Source organism: Melospiza georgiana, chromosome 13, assembly GCF_028018845.1.
Source record: "Melospiza georgiana isolate bMelGeo1 chromosome 13, bMelGeo1.pri, whole genome shotgun sequence".
In the NCBI taxonomy this organism is placed as follows: domain Eukaryota; kingdom Metazoa; phylum Chordata; class Aves; order Passeriformes; family Passerellidae; genus Melospiza; species Melospiza georgiana.
Genome location: NC_080442.1, coordinates 19,698,047 through 19,722,217, shown reverse-complemented (window position 1 = coordinate 19,722,217; position 24,171 = coordinate 19,698,047). Strand labels below are relative to the sequence as shown.

General features: G+C 53.7%; 1 protein-coding gene across 1 annotated transcript; it reads right to left on the bottom strand.

The window, feature by feature from the left end:
* Positions 1–426: 426 nt before the first annotated feature.
* On the bottom strand, positions 427–23,139 carry CORO2B (coronin 2B). The gene is made up of 16 exons (XM_058033101.1): positions 23,040–23,139; positions 17,233–17,320; positions 14,749–14,802; positions 11,875–12,077; positions 11,716–11,779; positions 10,183–10,264; positions 6,617–6,954; positions 5,564–5,713; positions 4,671–4,835; positions 4,042–4,158; positions 3,706–3,810; positions 3,255–3,351; positions 2,860–2,972; positions 2,310–2,400; positions 2,084–2,223; positions 427–1,645 (listed from the first exon to the last, which is right to left on the bottom strand). The coding sequence occupies exons 3-16, from the start codon at positions 14,794–14,796 to the stop codon at positions 1,514–1,516; spliced, it is 1,845 nt and encodes a 614-aa protein (XP_057889084.1). The 5' UTR covers positions 14,797–14,802; positions 17,233–17,320; positions 23,040–23,139; the 3' UTR covers positions 427–1,513.
* Between the last annotated feature and the right edge of the window lie 1,032 nt (positions 23,140–24,171).

Below are 24,171 nucleotides of genomic sequence, written 5' to 3'. Positions count from 1 at the left end.
AAGAAGGAATTGCAGCTCTAGAAAAATGGGAATTCCTGGTGTTTTTAGCACCTTTGTCTCCCGAAAATCCTTTGCATGAAGCCCAGGGAGAGGCTGGGGTTGAGTGAAGCTCCTGGAATGTTTTCCCTCGGGAATGGGGGGTTCTGGGGGGGTTATCCCAGGAAAACTGGAGCCTTTCTCCTGGAAAATCCTCTCCTGGCTTTGCTGGGAACAAGGAGCTCCTGGATCCCAGGTAAGAGCCAGCACTCTGTGTTTTCCTCCCTGGAAATGTTGGGATCAGCTGGGAATGCTGGAATGAGGATCCGTGCTGGATTCCAAGATTCATCTTCGGCTTCTCCCCCCTCCCTGGTCTGGGGAAATGCATCCAAGAATTTTCCTTGGGATCCCCCCCAGCCCCTGGGTGGAGAAGGAAAGGCGGGAACGCGGTTCTGGTATTCTGAAAAGATTTTATTCCATCACTATCCCGTGGGAGCATAAATAATCAGGAACGACAGCACATGGAACGCAGCAGGGAACGCCAGGAACGCAGGACACGGACGGGACAGACCCGCGCTGGGGAACTTCAGCAGCTCGGATTGAGTGGGAATTGGGATCTCCAGGAAAAACCAACGGGATTTGGTGTCATTCCCTGTGCTCCAGGCAAATCCTGTCAATCCTGGGATTGTCCAAAGTGCTGAGCCTGGCGAGCTCCAGGTGCATCCCTTGGGATCCATCCTCAGGATCCGTCCCTTGGGCTCCATCCATGGGGCAGCACCCCCAGGAATATCCCAGGATCCCACCACAGGAAGGATCCCAGATTTTCACCATGGGAAGGATCCCAGTTCCCCACCATGGGAAAGGATCCTGGGACAGATCCCAGGCTCCAGCTGCAGGAAGAATCCCAAGTTCCCACTACAGGATCCCATCCTGCTCCCATGGGAAGGACCCTAGGCTCCCACCATGGGAATGATCCCAGTTTCCCAACCCAGCAAAGATCCCGGGATCCCACCGTGGGAAGAGTCCTGGGCACCCAGCATGGGAAAGGATCATGAAAAGGATCCCATGTGGAAATTTCCCAGTGTGGAAATGATCCCAGTTTCCCACCACAGCAAGGATCCCGTCCTGCTCCCATGGGAATGATCCCAGTTTCCCAGCACGGGAAGGATCCTGGATTCCCACATGGAAACTCCCTTTGACGATCAAGCCCTTCCCACTTCCCGCCCCTTTTCCAGTTCCGCTCCCACTGTCACATTTTTGCATAGGAAAAAAAATTAATAGCAAGGAAGCGTCGCGCTTTCCCGGGAATCTGCCCCGGGCTGGCTCATCCCAACGGACAGGACATGGCTCCGACTTACTGGGAGCCTCCAGGCTTTCCCAGGAATCAGGTTAGAGCGGGATTAGTGCCGGACAAGACACGCAGGACATGATTCCAGGCTCTCGGGAGCCGCGGACTCCGGAATTGTGTTCTGGGTGAGTGGATCCAAGGAATTCAGGAGTAGAAACAAAGGAATTTCTTTAGAAAACATCCCTGGAGTCAATTGTTCTTAGGGCTGTTCCGGAAGTTCTTTAATTCCAGCTGCAGCTGCCGGATCCGAATGTCCTTCTGCGAGAGCTCGTCCTTCAGCCGCCGGATCTCGTCCTGCTGCCGGAAGAACATCCGGAGCAGCTGGAAAACAAGGATGGAGATGAAGGGATGGGGCTGATGGGATCACATCAGCTCATCCCAGGATTTTGCCAGATCCATGCTGGGCCATAACTTGGCTGGTTTTGGGGACAAGGGATGGATTTGAACTGAAGGATGGGAAATTTTGATGGGATTTTGGGAAAGAATTCCCGGAGAAGCTGTGGCTGGCCTGGAAGTGTACAAAGCCAAATTGGAGCAGCCTGGGGTAGTGGATGGTGTCCCTGGAAAAGGTGTCCACCATGGGAAAGGCTTATGGAATGGATCCCACATTCCCACCATGGGAAAGGGTCATGGGCTAGATCCCGGGCTCCCATCCCTGGAGGGATCCCACATTCCTGCCTCTGTTGGGATGGAAACTGGCAGCATGGTGCCTTTCCAGATTCATCCCCAGATCCCATTCCCACTCCAGGGCTGCCCCACCTCGTTCTCCGTGCGGGGCGGGACGTTCTCCAGGAGGTCGATCCCGTTGACCACCACGCTTTTCTTCTCCCTCACCGGCGCCTTGAAGACAATCTTGGAATTCCTCTTGTATCCCTCCTTCAGCGACACCAGGATGGGATCTGTGGGAGAGCTGGTGGATCAGCAGGATGTGGTGGTCCTTTCCCACATCCCAGATATTTCTGGGATACCCCCCTGGTGGGTTTACCTCTGTTGACCCCACTGAGCCACTCGTCCGGGGTCAGGGCTGGCTCCGTCCCTGGAGTCATGGGATAAATGTCCTCCTGGTACGTCTCCGACTGGGAAAATGGGAAGAGAAGAGCAATGGATCTGGGAATCTGCTCCCTGGGAATTGAGGAAAAATTCTCTCCCACACAGAAGGAATAAACACCCGGATAGTTGGGAAACTTCAGGCACAGGGAGGAAATTTGGGAAGTGCTGGCTGGAGCAGAGAACCTGGGATTGTGTCCTCCACCCAGCCCTGGCCAGCAGCTGGATTTGCTTCCCAGAAAACCCCAATCCACGAGATATTTTCCCCAAAATTCCCAAAACTCAAGTGAGACCAACCCCTAGGAGAAATATTCCCTAAAAACATTCCTGTTTTGTCGTTGAAATTCCATGGCATGAGTATGGATGGAGAGGAGCAGGGATGGTGGGAACAGAGCCATGCATGGGATTGGCCAAAGTGGGGCATGTCCATGGCTGTGGAGCTGCCCAGACATTCCAGATCCCGCTCATTCCCACGTTCCAGGACTCACCCGCCTCGGGACGATCATGGAGATGGGCTCGATGAGCCCCTTGAGGGTGATGAGTTTGTAGAAACGGAAAACTTCGCAGGCAGAGACGTCCAGGCCGTGCTTCGGCATCACCCCTGCGGAGAGCACCGGGATCAGGCATCCGTGAAATTCCCAGCATGGAAAATCCCAAACCGGAGAGGCACCAGGATCACCCATCCATGCAATTCCAGCATGGAAAATCCCAATCCCAAACCCATTCCAAACCCATTCCAAACCCAACCCAAACCCATTCCAAACCAATCCAATCCAACCCAAACCCAATCCAAACCCTTTTCCTTGTGTCATTCAATCCAGCACCTTTCCCATCCACCTTTTCCGTGCTCTGGGAAGCAGAGCAGCAGCAGCACCACCCTTACCCAGTCCTTTCTGCGGAGCTGGCGAGCGGAATTCCATGAGATAACTCAGGTAGGGCTTTTCCGAGCCGATCTCGTAGTACCGGATGTTGCCATCACCCTGGAGCAGCAGGGAAGAGGGATGGGAATGGATTTGGAAATGAGAAGGTGGAAAAAAACAGGAAATGGATGGGACATTGGGGAGGAATCATTCCCTGGGAGGGTGGGATGGGGCTGGGCTGGAATTCCCAGAGAAGCTGTGGCTGCCTCTGGATCCCTGGAGTATCCTGGGTTGAACAGAACTTGGAGCAGCCTGGGATGATCGAATGTGTCCCATGGCAGGGACATCCATGGGACTGGATGAGTTTGGATGGATACAAACCATTCCAGGATCCAAATTCCAGCCCCAGTCCCTTGGGCAATGCTGGGGGATTTTTCTGGGAATGGCACATCTGGATGCTCCATACATCCCTACCTTCCCAGCCAGGTACAGCATGTGGGTGTCGGCATCGTAGAATGGGAAGAGGAGCCCCGAGAGCCCATCGATCTCCTCCTCAATCAAAGGCATGGATAAATCTTCCTGGAAAACAGGAAAATCCCGCTGTTAGCTGTGTCCTGATGGCGGGGGCATGGACAAAGAATTCCGGCAGGGATGGAGCAGGGATCTGGGCATGAATGGAGAGGGATCCTGGTGGTGTTGGAGCAGGAACTCCAGTAGGAACGGAGCAGGATCCTGGCAGGGATGGAGCAGGATCCTGGCAAGGATGGAGCAGCAATTTCAGCAGGAACAGAGGGGGATCCCAGCACCCACCTGGTCCCAGAGGGCGATCTGCCGGGTGTTCCAGCGGGACACTCCCGTGGTCAGAAGCCGTTTGGTGCTTCCCAGGAAAACCACGCGGTTGACGCGGTGGTTCTTGCAGCTGGCCTCCTGCAAGACAGGAATGAGCTCTGGAATTCCCCTTGGATCCAGCTCTCATCTCAGGAAAGCCCTTTCCCTGCTCCCCCAGCCTCATCCTGGGGAAATTCCAGCTCTGTCCTTCGGCACCTACCCCAGGGCAAGCCAAAATTCCCATTTTCCCGGGTATCAGGGAGAACCCATCATCCTCCTCCAAACCTCCAGCACCTTCCCCTTTACTCCCACTGTTTTCCCCAAATCCTTAACAACAGAATCAAAGCCTCCAACTCTGGACCTTCCCCTGCACCTTCCCTTTTACTCCCACCGTTTTCCACAAATCCTTAATTAACAACGGAATCAAAGCTTCCAACTCCTCCGCTTGGGATGAGGCCAAGCCCTTCCCACCATCTCCACAACCAGGCTGGCAATTGGATTCCACCACACGGAAAACCTCCCGCGGGGAGCACCTATGGCACTTGACGGGTACTTTCACGACATTCCATAGGACTCTTCCCTAAAAATCTCACTCCAAGCGCCCATCCCACCTGCAGGACCCTCCCGGAGCGCGGCTCCACCACGCGCAGCTTCTTGTCCTTGCAGGTGGTGGCCAGGAGGCTGCCGTCGGTGTTGAAGGACATGCAGAGGATCACGTCCGTGTGGCAGTCAATCATCTTCACCGGCTCGCCGATGTCCAGGTTCCAGATCAGCACCTGCGGGAACAGCCTCTGGAGCAACCCGGGATGGTGGGAACTCTTCCTGCTCTGCTGAAGCTGCTCCTGGTCCATGGAACGTCTCCCTGGCCTATGGAAGCTGTTCCTGATCTATGGAAGCGCTCCCTGGTATATGGAAGATGTTTCTGATCTTTGGAAACTGTTCCTGGTCTATGGAAGCTCTCCCTGATATGTGGAAGCTGTTCCTGATCTATGGAAGCTGTTCCTGGTTTTTTGGAAGCTGTTCCTTGTCTATGGAATGTCTCTCTGATCCATGGAATGTCTCCCTGATCTGTGGAAGCTGCTCCTGGTCCATGGAATGTCTCCTTGATCAACAGAATGTCTCCCTGATCCATGGAATGTCTCCCTGGTCATGGAAGCTGTTCCTGATCTGTGGAAGCTGTTCCTGGCTTTTGGAAGCTGTTCCTGATCCATGGAATGTCTCCCTGATCTACAGAATGTCTCCCTAGTCCATGGAATGTCTCCCTGACCTATGGAAGCTCTCCCTGACCTGTGGAAGGTGTTCCTGGTCCATGGAACGTCTCCCTGATCCATGGAATGTCTCCCTGCCCTATGGAAACCACGGAATGAGATGAGCTTTAAGCTCCCTCCAACCCACTGGAACCATTCCAGCGTTCCACGATCCCACTCTGGCCATCCACAGGCGACTCCCAGCGGTGCCAGGATCCGGGAAAGCCCTTTGGAATGGCATTCCCAGGAAGGCTGACCTTGTAGTCGTAGCCGGCACTGAAGAGGATGTTGTTGGTGGTGGGGTGCCACTCCACGAGCCCCACGCGGCGGCTGTGTCCGTACAGCTCCAGCACCGCCTCCGTCATGTTCCGCTTCAGTCCTCCCTCTGGAATCTCCCAGATCCGCACCTGGAACGGGGTTTGGAGCGTCCCAACTCCCGCCCCTGGAATTCCTGCCTTGCCCAGGAATTCCAGGATCAGCCCTGCTGCTGATTGTCCCTCAAGGATAAATAAGGAATCCATGGGATCCCTTGGGAAAAATCCAGCCAGGGTGGATCCACACCCCGAATGGGGTTTGGACCATCCCAACTCCTGGCCTTGAAAGCTCCTTCCCAAAAACATCCAAAATCCTGGAATTCCCAAAAACAAAGCTTTCGGGAATTCCAGGATCAGCCCTGCTTCTGATTGTCCCTCAAGGACAAATAAGGAATCCTTGGGATCCCTTAGGGAAAATCCAGCCAGGACAGATGGCGTTATCCAGGCAGGACATTGCAATCCTCATCCTGAATTCCCAGATTCCCAGCCCTTCCTTGTCCCGAGACCCCAAACCTGACCCTACAGACTCCACATTTTGGAATCCTTTGGGATAAAGGCTCCCAGATTTTCCAGGTTAGTTGCTCTAAAAACCACCAGGGATTTTCCCAGGATTTAGCTCCTCTTTTCCATTGTCTCCATGGGGGTTTCCAACCTGAACCTTCCCTGGGATCTCTCCCAGCTGCCCCCTCCTGTCAGGGACTTGTGGAGAGCCTGGAATTCCCTCTGGATCCCATTTTTCTCCAGGCTGAGCATTCACGGCTCCCTCAGCTTCTCCTCATGGGAATTACCCTCTGGATCCTCTGGATTTGTGTCCAGAAAATAAAAAACTGGAGGGAATTCTGGCTCAGGAGCCAGGCTGGGCACAATTAGGGATTGGCTTTGATCTCCTGTCCCTCAGCATTACCAAAAGAAATCCATGCAAATATCGAAATAGGAAATCAATGGGATGGGGAGGATGGATGGATCTGGGAATTGCATCCCAGAATTCCAGCTCACCGATGTGTCCTCAGAGCAGGAGGCGATGATGTTCTCAATGAAGGGGTTCCACTTGATGTCCAGCACATTTCCCTGGTGACCACAAACTTTGGGATAGTTCGGCTCGATCCGGCCGGTCTGGAATGGAAAAGCAAGGAAAACGTCGGGAAAACCATCAAATTTCAGGAGAAATAGCTGTTTCCAGGGATGGGAAATTGTTGCAAAAGGGGAATGCAGTTCAGCCTGGGATGGGCCAAGCCAGGGATTTGGTTTATCCAATATTCCCAGTATTCCCAGCTGATCCATGGATGGAAGGGGTTTCTCCAGACTCCATGAAGCAGGGAAAGGACAGCTGGGGGCTCAGCATGAATTCATGGAATCATGGAATATTGGGGTTAGAAAATCACTCCAAGATCATGGAGTCTAACCATTCCCATCACTGATCCATGTCCCCAAGGGCTTCATCCACAGGGATTTTCAGTCCCTCTGGGAATGGGGACAGGGCTGGAAAACCCTCTCTGTGAGGAAGTCTTCCAAATATCCAAACCTCTCCTTCCAGGATCCAAATCCATGGGCAAAAGGACTGGAAGAGATTCCAGAGGCTCCAAATCGCCTCAGCCATTGGATCCTGCGCGAATCCCAGAATTTCAGAACAGTTTGTGTGGGAAGATCTTCCAGGAGATCCATTGCCAATCTCTGCCATCGCCCAGGATCCCTTTCCCGGTCCCAGGTTGCTCCAAGCTCATCCAACCCAGCCTGGAGCTGGAGCATTTGGAATTTCCCTCCCAAATTTTGGATTTCCTTCCCAAACTTCAGAACCACCATTTTCCAAGGTTCTACTCCATGGGAACAAACCCCAAATTCTGTGATGACACAACTCCCGCTAATCCCCAGTCCCACAGGCTGGGATCTTTCCATGCGGAATTTCCAAAGCTTTAAGGAGCCTCCTGGGAAGATTCCCACCAGGATGGGAACCTTTTCCATTCCCAAGGAAGCTCCGTGTCCGGATGCCACCCTGGTGTCCTTCCCTGCTCCGTTCTGGCTCCGTGCCGGAGCGGCGCTCGGAGCGTGCGGAATAACTGGGTCAGCTCGGCACAGCCGCTGAATATTTCATGGATTTTCCTTCCCGACTTTTCCCGTGCCGAGCTCCCGGCTCCGTTTATTGGGAACAAAGGAACGTGCTGGGAATTCTGCCCTCGGCAGCTCCAGGAAGTCGGATCAGGGCCAGGAACGGCTCCAGAGCTGTCGCTCCCAAGGTTTCTTGGGATTCATTTCCCCCCTCGAGCTGCAGGGAGGAATTTGGGAAGGAAAAATTCACAAAGATGAGACAGAGAAGGAAAAGGAAACGGGGGAATGTCAGTGATTCCTTAGTTCTGCCTCCCAGTGAATTCCTAGGATGCAATTCCTGGCTTTATCTTTGTTATATGAAATATTCCAGACCCCATCACTTATCCAAAGGATCAGCTTATCTTGCTTTTCCCAAATGTCTGATTTGCATTGACAGGACTTTATTCACACCCTGGCCACAGCAGAAATTCCCACAGAAACTGTGGAATTCCAGGTGGATGGAATTTTTAACAGCACAAATTCAAATTCCACCTTTTTTATTCTGAGGAATCAGCCAAGTGAATGCCTTTTTACCATAAGAGTTGATGGATTTTCCCAAAATTTATCAGGATGTTAAGAGGACAACACTGAGTTTCATTATTAGGGTTCATTTCTTCCCAAGAAATCCGGAATTTTGATTCATACTGCTTGCACACGCTGAGAAAAAGACAAGGAATGTGCCATTCCAGGGCACCTGGAAAAGGCAAAGGAAAAATAAAGGCAATAAAAGGGAAAAATCCCTAAAAAAATCCAGGATTCCGGCTGCGCTTATCCCGTTTTTCAGTGGGACCTTGCCGACAGCCTGAGTTAATCCAAGGTGAATCCTAATCCCTGGATCCCTGATCCCCGGCTGAGGGAAGCTCGGTGACCCAGATTCCGGCCCCGCAGGGACAGCCTGGAGCTCTCCTGGCTCCGGCAGCTCCGAGGTTTTCCGCGGAAAAGGCTGAAAAGAGGAAATCTTCCAGCAGCTCCCACCCCTCCCTTTGCTGAAGCGCTTGGAAAAGGGAAAACCCTTTGGCTTATGTTGGATAAAGGGAAAATTATTTGGAAAAATTGTGAATTTTGGGGATTGCGGGGTGGAGAGGGAATTTTTCGCTGGGAATGCCTGGAATAGCAGCAGGGAGAGGGATGGAAACCCTCTGGAATCAGGGAATGGGATTGAGGAATCTGTGTAGAGAATCCCGGGGATTCCAGTGGACTCAGAGCCATCCCTGGGATGGGAGGGATGGAATTTTGCTCCCTGATAGAAATCCGGGATGAATTTTCCTTCAGATCCATCAGCACCAAATCCAAGGGGTGGGAAAAATCCTCAATTCCCATCCTTGGAGCAGCACAGCTCCACCCTGGCAACGGCTGAATTCCACTTTTCCCAGAAATCCATCCAGCAGGAAATCTTGGATAAATTATTTCAATATCTGAAATTCCCCAAATCTGCTTTTCCCTTGGAAAACGCAAACCAGGAGCACTTCCAAACCCTCATATTCCATGAAAAGCTCCACAAACATGGAAAAATCCCTTCGTTCCACTCCATCCTTCAATCCCACGTGGAAAACCTCAGGGATGGATGCAGCATCCATCCGGCAGCACCTCTGGATCCCATTCCTGGACGGAAAATCCCAAGGAAACACGGAAGGGAACTCGGGGAGGTTTGGGAATTCCATACTCTATCCTATCCCAATTCCAGCCTTTCCCCCATCCCAAATGCAGCCATTCCCACAGTCCCGGCAGTGATGGGAGCAGGAGTTTGGATTTCAGCTTCCTCCGGATAAACAGAGGCTGCCCCTTCCCGCTGCCACTCCCGTCTGGAGAGAACATTGGCTGCCTCTGGAAAACAACTCCTCGTTCCTGGCGGGAACAAAAATCCCTCTATTTCCATGGAAGTGAATCCCTGCAAAGGGATCCGTGGGGATCACAACAAAATCCTTATCCCAAATCCCTCTCCAGCTTTCCCGGAGCTCCTTTAGGCCCTGCAAGGGGCTCTAAAGATTCCCTGGATCCTTCCCTTCTCCCAGGGAACATTCCCAGCATTCCCAGCCTGGCTCCAGGAGAACGGGATGAGCTCCAGAAGGATGGGATGCAAAGGCACCCAGCTGCTTCCTGATGGAATTGCAGCATCCAAGGATTTTGTTCCCTGACTCAGAAGAAAGGAATATTTTCCAAGAGGTCTCCAGGATCAAATCCTCAAGGCCAGCTTGGAGCATTCTGGAATAGTGGGAATTGTCCCTGTCCCATCCCAAATCCAGCCTTTTTCCCATCCCAAATCCAGCCCTGTCCTGTTCATGGAATGGGATGAGCTTTAAGGTCCTTTCCAACCCAAACCAATCTGGGATTCTCCCATTCCTAGGGAGCCAATCCTGCTCCTCCTGATCCTTCGCCCACTCCCTTGGGATATTTTTATCCTGGTGCTGGGGACAGGCTCATTCCCAATCCCGAGGCTCCGGAATCTGGGAGGAGCAAAGCTCCCTCTTCCCAACCCACACATCCCTTGGATCGCTCCATGAAAACCCCGGGGTTGTGGATTTGGGATGAGCAGATGGCCCGGCCCAGATTCCGGGAGCTTTGCTGAGGGCAAAATCCAGGGAAAAGATCCAAAAATACGGCAGCAAATCCTCGGAGCGGCTCCACGGTATCCGGGTTACCTTCATTAGCTTCTAATTATGGATCACAATTAATTAGGGAGCTGCTGATTTCCAAGGAAAATGAGTTTCTCCTTAATGAGCTAATCAGGCTCCAGATAAAAAAAAAAAATCAGGAATTTATTAACTCCTCCAGCATCCAGGGCCACTCCAGGCAGATTGACCAGCTGGATATCCCAGGATTTCTGAGGATCCCTTTGGAACGCCATCCCTGCTTTTATCCCACCGGGATTTTGCCAGGAAAAAAGTGGGATTTGCTGGGAATGTGGGGCTGTTCCTCAGGATTCGGGATTGAGGGGGCGTGGATGGTGATTCCAGCTGGGATCCGTGAGGAAGGAGCCGGGATGAGGCCAGAGCTGGAGCGCTCCGGGTGCTCAGACAAAGCTCACGGGTTTTTTTTCTGGGAATATTAATGAGGCTCAAGCTGTGCTCTGCAATTAAATCCTGATTAGAATTCCTTCCATCTGGAGCTGCCTCCGGAATGAACGAGGAATTCAGGAGAGGCGGGAATGCTGCACAGGGAAAGGGGTGAAGGAATGATGGGATGGAGGGAAAGAAAACCAGGGACAGCTCCTCCTTTTCCCAGCTTCCCTTCCCAGCTGGAATTTGGGATCTGGAAATTTGGGAATGCAGCTCAGCCATGGCAAAATTCCTCCTGGGACTGAGGCTGGGAGCATCCCAGAGCTGCAGGTGCCCAGGGATGGATGTGGATTCCTGCTCGGAATACAGGAATAGCCCAAGTGAGTGCCCAAATTTTGGGAGCAATCCAAGAATCCCAGGATCCAGGAATGGGTTGCATGGGAAAGGATTTTATCCCATTCCAATATCCCAGGGATAGGGAAGCAACAACTTTCCTGGGAATTGTGCCAGGGCCTCCCTCCCTGGAAAAATTCCTTTGATCTCATTTTAACGGATTCTCTTCCCGTCAAAACATTTCCCTTTCCCTCTCCAAGGTAAATTCCAGGCTCAAAGTCGCTGCTGCCTCTTTTCCTGGGAGCTGCGGATCCCACGGGATTGGCTGGAGGAGCTGCTGGATTGATGGGAATTTCAACTTGAGATGGGCAGATCCCAGGGGAATTCCTGGGAAAAGTGAGGGGAATCTGGGATGGAGATGGAAAAAGGAGGAGGGGAAAGATCCCGCCTGGATCAGGGATGAGAGGGATAAATCCCTCGCAAAATTCCTGCTTTTCACATGGAAAGGCGCTGTTCTAGTGCCCAACCACCCTTTGGATGAGGAATTCTTCCCAAAAAGTCCAACCTTAAATCCCTGGTGTGCCTCCAGCCATTCTTTGGAAAACCCAAAGAAAGGGAAGGAGCAGTGGAATGAGATTCCAAGGAGCTGATTCCTTTTTAGGAAATTCCCATTGGGAATCTCACCTGCTCCAGCAGGACGAAAAGGAAACCCCAGGAAAAGGAGATTTGGACACTCTTTTGGGAATTCCTGCTGGGAATTTCACCTGCTCAAGCGGGATCACAAGGAAACCCCAGGAAAAGGAGATTTGGACACTCTTTTGGAATTCCCGTTGGGAATCTCACCTGCTCCAGCGGATGACGAGGAAGGAGCCGCCGCCGGCGCTCTCGGTGACGATGGCCAGGAATCGCGCGTTGACGGCGCAGAAATGGTTGTCGTGGACGTTCTTGGTGATGGGAATTCCGTCGAAGCAGTGCTCCCGGCTCGCCGCCTTCCCGTAAACATTCCGGAACTTGGAGCTGCGGTACTGCGGCCGCCATGACATCCCCTGCGGGGAAACGCAGGGATCGGCATTCCCAAAAAAAAACTCCACGTCCCCCGGTTGTTCTTGTGTTTTTACCATGGACATGGAAGCATCGGGATGGACCCATTCCAACATAAGCATTCCCAAAAAATTGAAAGCATCCCCCGGAGAAGGAATGGTTCCTAACAGGCTCAAAAAGAACGCTCAGCATTCCCAAAACAACCATTCCCAAAACACCATTCCTGGCTGCTCTCCTATTTTTACCATGGACATGGAAGTATTGGGATGGGCCCATGCCAACATGAGAATTCCCAAAAAATCGAAAGCGTTCTCCCGGTGTTGGAATGGCTCCCAAAAGGCTCAAAAAGAAAGCTCAGCATTCCCAAAAAAACCCATTCCCATGAAAGCATTCCCAGTTGCTCTCCTGTTTTTACCACAGACATGGAAGCATTGGGATGGACCCATTCCAACGCGAACATTCCCGAAAAACCTACAGCACCATTGCTGGAGAGGCTCCCAAAGGCTCAGAAAGCCACAGATTTCCAGCTGCTCCCCTTTGGAGCGGGAATGTTCATCCAGGACATGCCTGGGTGCACATGACAAAGGAATTCCAGCTTGGAATGTGATGGGTTGGAAATGGATGGCGGGAGAGCGGGAATTGGGGGCAGGAGGGGGATGGAGGGAGCTTTGGGAATATTCCGTATTTTCCGCAGGTTTTCCTGCATGGAGAAGCCCAGGATCCAGCAGGGATCCCAAGGATCCACGAGCTGATCCTGGTGGAAAAGGACCCAGGAGTAAATCCCCAGCTCTGCCCTCATTCCTTGGGAATAGCAATGCCTGGAAAACAGGGAAAAGAACCCCCCAGCAGCTCTTGCCTCATTCCCTGGGAATAGCAATGCCTAGAAACCAGGAAAAGGACTCAGGAGTAAAATTCTGTTGATTCTGCCCTCATTCCCTGGGAATAGCAATGCCTGGAAAACAGGGAAAAGAACCCAGGAACAGCCCCCCAGCCGTGCTTGGACGTTTTCCCACTTTTCTGGCAGCTCCGGCCTTTCCCGGAGCGGCAGCAGGAGCAGCTCTTGTCTCCATGTGTTTGGCTTTTCAAAGGATCCTTTCATCCCTCGGGAGTCTTGGAAACAGCGGGAGCGAGGGAAAAATCGGGAAAGGAGCTGTGGCCACAACAACAGGCAGAGCCCCGGCCCTAATCCCGAAAAAACCTGGATATCCTAAAAATAGCTCCCAGTAATCCGCCCCGAGCGTCCGAGCTCACGGAGAAATTCATCCCTGCCTTCACCTGGAATTTTTGGGACGAAAAATTCCTCCCTTCCAGCCTTTTTTTTCCCCTTGGAATTGTGCCCCTGCCCTTTTGTGTTGTCACCATGGCACTTCCCATGCCCTGAGGATTTATAATGGGAATAAAGAGATTTTCCCTCGTTCTTCCAATGGATTTGGTTGAGTAGCAGGGGGGGAAAAAAGGGGAATGATTTGCTTGGAAAAATCATCAGGAAAAGGAAATCCAGTGCAAAAAACTCCAGGGTTTTCGGGAAGGAGACAGAGCCTTTCCCAAATCCTGTTATTCCAGGTTTTCCTGCCTCTCTCCCGGCACAGAGGTTGTGACAAAAATTCCTTGTCTGGGATTTTCTGGATAAAATCAAGGCTGAGTTTTGTAGGAATTTGGGGATTTTGTAGAAATCCCAAATCCAAGCTGATCCCAGGCTCGGGTGTGGAGTTGTTTTCCCTCCCTCCTTCCAGATCCGGCACATCCCTGGAAGTTTTTTCCATGGAAAAGGTCAGGAATGCTGGAGTTTGACATTTCCAGCATCAATGGTTCATTAAGGCTGGGCACAAACAGGAGCCGCTTTTCCGGAGGAAAATCAAGGATCTGGAATCACCAGGAAGGAGCTGGAGCTGCCCAATCCCACCCCATGGACATCTCTCAATTTCTATGTGCAGAAAACGGGGGGAAAAAAGTTAAAATTTGGAATTTTTTAGGGGGAAAAATCCTCTCTGGACTCACTGCTGTGCCACATTCCTGGGGGGATTCCTGGGATAGACCCGCGATCCCGAATTTCTGGTGGATTCCACACAGAATCTGCATCTGGGAGCATCGGGACCGAGGGATGTGGGAGCCTCAGGGATTAAATCCCAAAGGATTTGTTCTGTTTGGGAACGGATTTGGGGTGATCCCTGATCCCGCCCGGCTGGAGCCAGGGGATATTTTGGGGTTGATATCCTAGAATTTTTTGGGATTGAAATCCAGGCTGGAATACCTCAAAACATGCTGGGAGAGCCCCTCCAAAGCCACCTCCCCATCCCAATCCAGGATGGGAGGGGAAAACTCAGGAGCAGGAGCTGGCTGGAATTCCCAATCCAGCCCGGCCATGGGGCTGGAATTCCCGATCCAACCTCACCGCAGGGTTGAAATTCCTGACCTGACTTTGCCATGGGTGTGGAATTCCCAATCCAGCCTGGCCCTGGGTTTGGAATTCCCCATCCCACCTCACCACAGGATCGATGCTCCATCCCAAGAGAGAAACCCCAAAGAAATTCGGGATGTTGGGTGGGAATGCCATGAATTCCCTTTGTTCCAAGGGATCTCCAGAGCAGAGCCAGCCCCTGGGGGGCTCCGGACTGGCTCGGGATGAGTTTTCCATGGATTTTGTCGCAGCCAGGTGGGAATTCCCGGCTCACTCACCAGGCCGCGCTTGCTCCCCAGCACCTCAGACTTGTGCAGGTCCCTCATGGAGCTCTGTGCAGAGAGGGAAAGGAAAAAATTCCATTCATTTCCCGGGAATTCCAGGGAAAACACCCCAGCCCTTCCTGCTGCTCCGGAGGGCCGGGATCCGACCCCCAGCAGGGAATTTTTGGTGGTTCCAATCCCGTTTCCTCCTCCCACTTTTGGAGAATTCCACGTGGCAGCCAAAGTCCTTCTAGAGGACAAAGGAATTCCATTAAAATAATGGATTTATGATTCAAAAAAGTGGGATTATGGGATTTGGGAAGGAATTCTTCCCTAGGAAAGTGGGGAGGGGCTGGGCTGGAATTCCCAGAGAAGCCAGGGCTGCCCCTGGATCCTTGGAATGTTCAAGGTGAGGTTGGATGGGGCTTGGAGCAGCCTGGGGCAGCGACAGAATCCATGGAATGGGGGAGGTGGGACAATTCCGGCTGGGAATCTCCCAGCTGAGGTTTTTCCAGCCTGGGATTTCCATGGAGTTCGACTTTTCAAGGATTTCGACTGCCTAGAAATCCTGGGAATGGCCCCCCCTCTTCCCAAACATTGGGAAAACGCTCCAAGTGAGGCTGGACAGAGCTGAGCTACTCCCAGGAATCCTCATCCCTCCTGGATCCTGGAGCTGCTTCCCAAGTTTCCAATGGATCTCATGGAATTCTCGGAAAGGCGCAAAACCCACCCCTGGCACCCTCAGGGAGCAGAGTTTGGATCACTTTCCATCTGGGAAAACTTCCGGAGGAGGAAAACCAAACTTTCCCAGGCCCCACGTGCCTGAGAACAATCCTGAAATTCCTCCTCCGGCACAAATTCCGGAAGCAAGCCCAGTTTGCTTCCCACTCTGTTTTCCGAGTCCTTCCCACCTCAGGAAGCTCCGGATGGAGAACAAAACATTCCCAGCCCCCGGAGCTGCCCTGGGGCACCACCCCCGGGAATTTTCCCTCCTCCAGCTCCTTGGAATTCCATTTTCTTGAGGGGAAAAAATATCCCAGGGTTTTTCCCGACTTTTTGGGAAGTTGGAGAGGGGGAAAAGTCGCTTTTCCCATTGGAATGAGCATGAGCCAGGGATTCATCCATCAGAATTATTTCACATCCCATCACAAATCCTTGGATCCAACAGGAATTTCCAGCCGGGATCCAGCAGTTTGGATCTATCCCAAGAAAAGGCTCCAGTGGGAAGATCCCATCAATCCAACCTTTCCCAAAGTCAGCTTTTTAATGGGAAAAAGGGGGGGAAAGCCACTTTAAAGCGGGAATTAAAGGGATGGAATTGTCAGGGAAAAGGGACCCCACAGGGAAAAAAGTCCTTAGGGAGGTGCCAGGTGGGAGAGGATCAAAAAACTGCTGGAAAAAATCCACTGGGAGCAGAAACATTGGGATAGCCTGGGAAAAATCCCTTTCCAAGCCCCAGCTTTGCATGGGAAAAGGAAATTTATTTATCCTGAGAAATTTCTTTTTCCTGGGATTTTTCCAAAGCTCTGGGAAGCAGCTCTGACAGGTCTCCCTTTCCACGTAAAAAATTCCAAATATTCCCAGGAATGAGCACCCTGGGGTGGCTCCAAACCCAAAATCCCCAAAGGATTTTTTGGGAATTTCCTCCCAGACTTTTCCAGCAGAGATCGAGGAACGGCCAAATCCACCAAGGAAAGAAGAAGGAGAACAAGCAGGATCCAGTCAGTATTCCAGGCTGCACATTCCCGTTTCCCGGGAAGCTCCGGAGGAGGCTGAAGGTCACGGGATGGCACCGACCCCCCCTTGCCAGCCCTCGGGAGTCCTGGACAAGCCTTTCCTTGTGCTCCGGCTCCCGGCATGAGCGGAACCCTCTGGAGAAAGGCAAGGGAGCCTTGTTTTCCTTTTTCCCTTGTTTCCCTTGTTCTCCTCGTTATTCTGGGAGCAGCGGCCGCGACGTCCCTCCCCTGCCCCGGGATGTGCCTCAAATCCCCCTTTTTCCCAGCTTTTCCTTGGATTTTTTGGGAATCGGGGCTCCCTGCTCTTCACCCGAGACTCTCTTTTCCAGAGGCTGGGATGATCCCACCAGGATCCCTCTGGATGAGCTTGCAGGGAACTCTCATCCCTGGCCAATTTTTCCATCCATTTTGGATAATTTCCTTGATTAATTGCCTTCATCCTCATTCCCACAAAGACCAAACATTCCACGGATTTGATCCTCAGAGATTTTTTGGGGTAAGGGGTCAAGTGCTTGAAGGAACTCCATGGAAGATGCTACAATCCTATGGATAAAAACCCATAGAAGCCCATTCCCAGCTTCCAGTGGAGAAATATGGGATGGGATGGGATGGGATGGGATGGGATGGGATGGGATGGGATGGGATGGGATGGGATGGGATGGGATGGGATGGGATGGGATGGGATGGGATGGGATGGGATGGGAGATTCCCGCTGAACCCCAGGAATGTTCCCATCCCTCTCCGGGTCCCTCGGGATCCTCACCTGCCCTGCTCGGCCCCGGGCTGCTCGGGCGCCTCCGGATCGCCCGGGATGGACGCGGAGCTCAGGGAATCAGGGCTGCTCCAGGAGCCTGGAAAAGAAGGAAACCCTTTGGATCCCAACTTCCATCCGGGATCAATTCCCCAACCGCAGGGCTGCCAAAACTGGGGAACACGGATAACGATCTGGAGGATTTGGGGATTAATTCCAGTCCCTGGTGGCATTCCAAGGGTTGGGATCCACAGGGATCCGGCATCGCCATGGGTCAGGCTTTGCCAAGCAGCATCCCTGGAGATCACGGAATCCTGGAATTCTAGAATGGATGGGAATGACCCCAAACCCCATCCCATTCCATGGGCAGGGACACTTCCCCTATCCCAGATTGCTCCAAGCCCCATCCAAGCTTTCCTTGGACATTCCCAGAATGCGGCTCAGCCGTCCAGGTCATTCCCATTCCCAAATCCAAACAATCCCTGCTCCTGGCACCGCCCTATCCCAAACATCCCAGCAGCTTCCCAGGATGCACAACAGGGAATTTTGCTGGTGCACGGCTCTTCCCAAGCTTTTGGTGCAGGAGGATGTTTTCCATAATTATTCCATCATTATTTTTCATAATTTGTTGGGATTTGCACAGTGGGAGTTGCTGGGAGAAGCCACCACTTCCAGAGGGGAAAATTCCCGGTTGGAATTCCACCAGGATGGGGCTGAGCTCCGTGGAATTCTGTTCCTTGAGGGAAAAAATATTCCAGGATTTTTCCTAACTTGAGGGGGTTTTAGGGAAGTCAGAGAGGGGGGAAAGTCCCTTTTCCCATTGGAATGAGCAGGACTGAGCTGGGGGCTCATCCATGAGAATTCTGGATCCATAGGGAGGATGGACACACATCCTTGGATTTTAGATGAGCTTGGAAAAGATGAGGTTGGAAAAGCTTTGGATACAGGGATGTGGCTGCCACCATTCCCAGCATTCCCACATTTGCCATCAAACCGCATCTCCCACAGCCAGACCCCAATCTGGGCTCACGTCTCAGTTTGTTTATTATCCCAATTTATCCCGTTTTATCCCAATTTTTCTGCTCTCCAACAACACCTCGAGCACTCCAGCCTTTCCCCGGCATGGCCTTTCTGCTCCCGGAGCTTTTCCCAGCCCCATTCCAGCCGGAGATCCGTGGCTGGAGCCCGTGCCAGCGGCTCTGCCATGAACAAAGGAGCGCGGGATTTCTGGGAGCGGCCTTGGCACGGCTCCGGGAGCGCCGGAATCCCTGGATTTGGGGGGCACCGGAGCAGCTGCCTCCCTCCATCCGGGGATGGTTTTCCCCCCCAGCTGCCGGATTTAGGGGATGACTCGGGAGATAGGAATCCGGGATGAATGGAGCCATTCATGGTTTGATAAAATTCCATGGAAAAGAGCGGGAAGGGGGTTGGGAACGAGCCTGCCCGGCCGGGTGTGAGTTACGGATCCCGGCGATGCCGCCAGGCCCTGCTAACAACCCCAATTAATTCCTTTGAATCCCAATTAATTGCACGGAATCCCAATTAATTGCACGGAATCCCAATTAAAACTCATTAAAAAGCCAAGGGCTGGAGTTGCCTTGAATGAGGGGAATTTGTCCTGGAGCAGGGATTTTCCTTTCCCAGATTTCAACGGCTCCTTATCCCTATTCCAAACCTAGAGCAATCCCAAAGTTTGGTGACCCCACCTGGGCTTTTCCCTGGTTTTATGGAGAATTTGGGAATGAGGGAAAGGAAAGGAAAGGAAAGGAAAGGAAAGGAAAGGAAAGGAAAGGAAAGGAAAGGAAAAGGAAAGGAAAGGAAAGGAAAGGAAAGGAAAGGAAAGGAAAGGAAAGGAAAGGAAAGGAAAGGAAAGGAAAGGAAAGGAAAGGAAAGGAAAGGAAAGGAAAGGAAAGGAAAGGAAAGGAAAGGAAAGGAAAGGAAAGGAAAGGAAAGGAAAGGAAAGGAAAGGAAAGGAAAGGAAAGGAAAGGAAAGGAAAGGAAAGGAAAGGAAAGGAAAGGAAAGGAAAGGAAAGGAAAGGAAATTTTGAATAATGAGGCAGGGAATGTCCCACTTCCACATTCCATGGATTCTCTGTCACTATCCCAGGGTGCTCCAGGCCCTGGCCTTGGACACTTTCATGGATCCAGCCACAGCTTTTCTGGGATTTCCAGCCCAGCCCCCTTCCAGCCAGAAATTCCTTCCCAATATCCCATCCATCCCTACCCCTGGCAGTGGGGATCCATTCCCTATATCCTGTCCCTCCATCCCTTATCCCAAATCCCTCTCCAGCTCTCCTGGAGCCCCTTTGGAATATCTGGAATTCTCAAGGACAGATTCTCCATCAAATCCACTTTTAGCAACCCCCCCTGGAGAAGCCTTCGTCCCGTATTCCCAGGAAACCAATCCGTGCTCTCCAAATCCCAATTCCCTGCTAGCACAGCCCAGCCCCTCCATCGAGCTCCCCCCGGATTGATCCGCTATCAGCTTTTCCATGGATCAGCATTTGTTCCAGCCACCACATCTGCCCTTCCAAGGCAGCAGAGGACACCGAGAATTCCCACCGGGAACATCCCGGCGTTCCAACCTCCCAGCCATGGAGAACTTCTGTAGGGCACCATTTATTTAATCCTGACAGGGAATAGCTGGAATTTCCTCTCTGGAATCTGGGTTTGGCTCCATTTCCTTTGGATGTTCCCATTCCTTTGGATGCTCCCATTCCTTTGGATGTTCCCATTCCTTTGGATGCTCCCATTCCTTTAGATCCCGGCTCCATCATTTTGCCATGGAATCATCCCAGGACTCCCCCTCCTTTCAACACTTGTTTTTTCGGGAAAAATTCCAACAGTTTCAAATCCCTCTTCCCAAAAAAAACCACACCCCCAGATCCCAGTAATTAATTAATTTTGGGACTTGGGAGCAGCCTCTGGAATGGGTGGGAATTGGGAGCTCCTGATCCAAGGTTAAATTCTCCGTCCCCCTCCCTGACCAGAATTCCCAACCTGGCTATTCCCACGGATTCCCATTTTCATGGCAAAGGAATCTCTTTCTTGCCCTTTCTGTTCCCATCCTGACTCCCATCCCTTCTCCCACAAATCCCGCTTCCCTCAGCTTCCTGCAAGAGTCATCCAGGCTGAGGGAGAACAATTCCCAAAATTTGGGATGCTTTTCCCTTGCCAAGGCACGGAGACCAAACAGGAACCCCACGGCACAGAGGAATTATCCCGGATTCCTACAGATCTTCTGGAAGCTGGGAAAAAAAAAAAGCTGGAGTGGCCATTCCATGGCATCCATGCCACGATTCCAGGGAATTTGGGCAGCTCCCGGAGCGAGGGCGTGGGCTCTCCCAGCATTCCCATGGGATCCAGCTCCATCCTATTTTTAATCCCCTGGTCCCAAACTCCCCCCAGGAGCTGCAGCTCCGGCTGCTCCTTCCCGTGGGAAGGGAGGGGGTTGGCTCGGGACAGGGATGGATCCAGGAAATATTCCAGCCCCCTCCAAGACTTTTTCCCAGCCCTCCAAATCCCAGGAAAAGCTCTTGGTGTTGGCTTTAGGGCCCTGCCTCCCGATTTTCAGCTGGATTTTCCTCCCAGGCCAAATTGCTCGGGAATATTTACAAACTTTGGAAAAGCTTATCCAAGGTTTGCAGCTCCTCTGGGAAGCGGCCCCCGGGCGTGGGAGGAGTTGCTGCAGGAGAATCCCAAATCCTGTCCCGGATAAGGCCGGCAGCGGGGGGCAGGATGCAGATCCAGGCATTCCCTGGGGCTCCCCCTTTTCCTGCCTTTCTGTGGGAACAATTCCCATCCCCACATCCCACCGTTCTCTCCGCAGCTTTGGATCACTGGAGCTTTTCCCGGATCCATGGCTGAATCCGGAGAGCCAAATCCATCCTGGAAAATCCTCTCACAGCTCCTTGCCCCACTTCCCTTTTTCCCTCTGCACATCCAGGGAATGTCCAGGGACTGACATTCCCCGGATCTGTGTCCCAGTTTTGCCTGGAAAAGCCCTGGAATCGGTGCTGAGCCAGGTGAGGAAGCTGCTTCTGGAATTTCTTAGGATTTATCAATCCACATTGCAGGAGATAAAATCCATAGGGATACCTTGGCTCAAACAGAGGAATTTTTTGGGACAGAAGACGGAAAACTTTTCAATTTTGCTCATCCATTCCCTGAAAATCAACAGAAAATTCCCCATCCTGCTGCAGGTGCTGTCCCTGGGGCCTTTTTCTGGGATAAATCCGTTCCCATCCCAAAAAAATCCCTGGGAATGAGCGCTCCAAATTCCCCAGCCTGGCTTCCAACTGCACCCCTGCATATCTGAGAATTTGGGGGTCTTTAATCCCAGTTGTGGATTTATATCCCAAACTCCGGCCTGCTCATCGATCTCTCTCTGGAATTGCTGGGAACCACACTTTTCCAGGGATTCTGGCACGGATTGGGAATGGCACCTGGGAATAGCCAACCCCAAGGGCAGCGCTGGTGACATCCCACAAGTCTTTTCCTAAGGAAAAAGAAAAGGGAAGGAGGGATTCTCCCCTGTTCTCTCTGGGGTTATTTGGACATTCCCACATCCCAGTCCAGGATTTGGAGAGGGATCAGCTCCAGTCCTGCTGCCTCCCATTCCCAGTGCACCAGCCCAGTGCCATTCCCAATATTCCAGCCTTTCCCAGGCTGGGTCACAGCCCAGGGCTTTTGTGGGATCATCAATCCCATCCCCAGAGCCCACTGAGGTCATTCCAGACCCTTCCCAACCCCATGACCTTTCCCCAGGGCTGATTCCCAGGAATGTCTGGTGACCCTCCCAAAGTCACGGCTGTGCCACACCCTGGGGCTGGGGACAGCCTTGGAGCTCCCTGACCCCAAATCCCAAGGATCCCACAGTCTGGGAAACTGGCCCAGGCTTGGAGCTCCCTGATCCCAAATCCCACAGCTCCTCTGGAATCGGCCCCTTTGCTCCCTAATCCCAAATCCAGGAGGATCCAGGGGCTCGGGATCGTTCCAGGGCCACAACACAAGGCCACGGGATGGGAGAGTGGGATCAGGAATGGGAGAGCAGGGTCAGTTCCCAGGGATTTGGGATGGGGAGAGACGGGACCAACCCCCCAGGAAGCAAAACCTTCCCCCCAGGAATCCGGGAGCTGCCTCCAGGATGGATCTGGCCCCCCTCCCACCCTCTCCTCCGAGCTCCCGGAGCCATTCCCGAGGTTTTTCCACGCCCTTCCAGCCACCTGTAGAGGTCCGGGAAGCAGCGGCCTAGGGAGGGGTCCGGGGATGCGCGACCCCCGCGAGGGCTGGACCGCGGGCCGGGGGGATGCGCGGTTGGGGGGGATGCGCGATTTGGGGGATGTGCGGTTTGGGGGGGATGCTCGGTTCGGATGATGCTCGGTTCGGATGATGCTCGGTCCGGGGGGATGCGCGGTCCGGGGGATGCTCGATTTTGGGGGATGCCTCGATTTGGGGGATGCGCGGTTTCAGGGGGGATGCGCGGTTTAGGGGGAGACGCTCGGCCCGGTGGATGCGCGGTTGGCGGGGGATGCTCGGTATCGGGGAGGATGCCCGGTTCGGACGCTGCGCGGTTCGCGGGTGCCTAGCCCCGCTCGGAGCGGCCTCCGCGGCCGTGCCGTCCCCCGGGGGGTGCCCGCCCCGCACCGCCGCCCCCTCCAAGGGTTAAAACTGCAGCAGAGCTGCGGGGCCGGAGCGGCCGGCGGCCGCGGGAGGGGCTCGGCCGCGCTCGGAGCCCGGCGGGCGGCGGAGGCTCGGCCGGGCGGGGGAGGCGGCGGGGCCGGGCCCGGCACCTTGCGGGCACCGCGGGCAGCGCTTACCTCGGCACGGGCATGCGGAGCGGGCAGCGCCGCGGACGCCGAGAGCGGCCGGAGGAGGAGAAGCGAGGAGAGGAGAGGAGGAGAGGAGAGGAGGAGGAGGAGGAGGGAGGAGGAGGAGGAGGAGGGGTGGGGTGTGCCCGCCGCCGAGCGCTGCCCGCAGCTCAGCTCGGCCGGGGCTCGGCGCGGCGGGGCCGTGATGTCAGCCCCGCACCGCCCCCGGGGGGAGCGGCCGGCCCGGCCGGGGGGGCCCGAGCCGCCTTAACCCTTCCGAGCCCCGCTTCGGATTGAGCCCCTTCCGGAGCCCGAGCCGCCTTAACCCTTCCGAGCCCCGCTTCGGATTGAGCCCTCCGGGGCCCGAGCCGCCTTAAACCCTTCCGAGCCCCGCTTCGGATTGAACCCTTCGGGGCCCCGGGGCCGCGTTAACCCTCCGGGGCCCCGGTGCCGATTTAACCCTGCGGCAGCCCCGGTGCCGATTTAACCCTGCGGCAGCCCCGGTTCGGGTCCGGACCCGGTTCCGATTTAACCCTGCGGCAGCCCCGGTGTCGCTCCGCAGGCACCGCTTTAACCCTTCAACAGCCCCGGTGCCACCTCCGCTTTAACCCTTTGGGAACCCGGGTCCTGCCCCGGTTCAAATTTAACCCTTTGCGTGCCCCGGTCCTGCCCCGGTTCAAATTTAACCCTTTGCGTGCCCCGGTCCAGCCCCGGTTCCGTTATTAACCCTTTGCGAGCCGGGATGCGCGGCCGGCCCGGTGCGGCCGTGCTGGGAGGGGTCGCGACAAACGCGCGGTGTCGGTGTCGGTGTCGGCGAGGGTTCCCCGCTATCGCGACATGGCCCGGCTCCCTCCCATCCCGACAGCGCCAGGAAAATCCTGGAATGCTGAGCTGGGAATGGAGCTGAGAGCCCATCCCGTGCCAGGCCCGGCCTCGGCTGCTTGCAGCCACCCAGGGGGATGGATGTTCCATGGGAAATTAAAGAATCCATGGATGTTTCGATATTCCTGGCTATTCCAGGCTGCTGCAGCATCCAGAAGGATCCATCCGCATGGAAAAGGACATTTTTCTACCCCTGTTTTTATTATCGACAGTGACACCAGCAGGGCTGGCAGATCCGTTTTCCAGGCCCAGCTGGAAG

Bases quoted from the DNA above. Each gene is read 5' to 3' on its own strand.
- CORO2B (XM_058033101.1), bottom strand. From the start codon at position 14,796: ATGAGGGACCTGCACAAGTCTGAGGTGCTGGGGAGCAAGCGCGGCCTG. The intron at 11,780-11,874 runs GTGAGATTCCCA...AATTCCCAGCAG, and splicing joins CTCGTCATCCGCTGGAGCAG to GAATTCCCAAAAGAGTGTCC. The intron at 3,811-4,041 runs GTGGGTGCTGGG...CCTGTTTTCCAG, and splicing joins AGATCGCCCTCTGGGACCAG to GAAGATTTATCCATGCCTTT.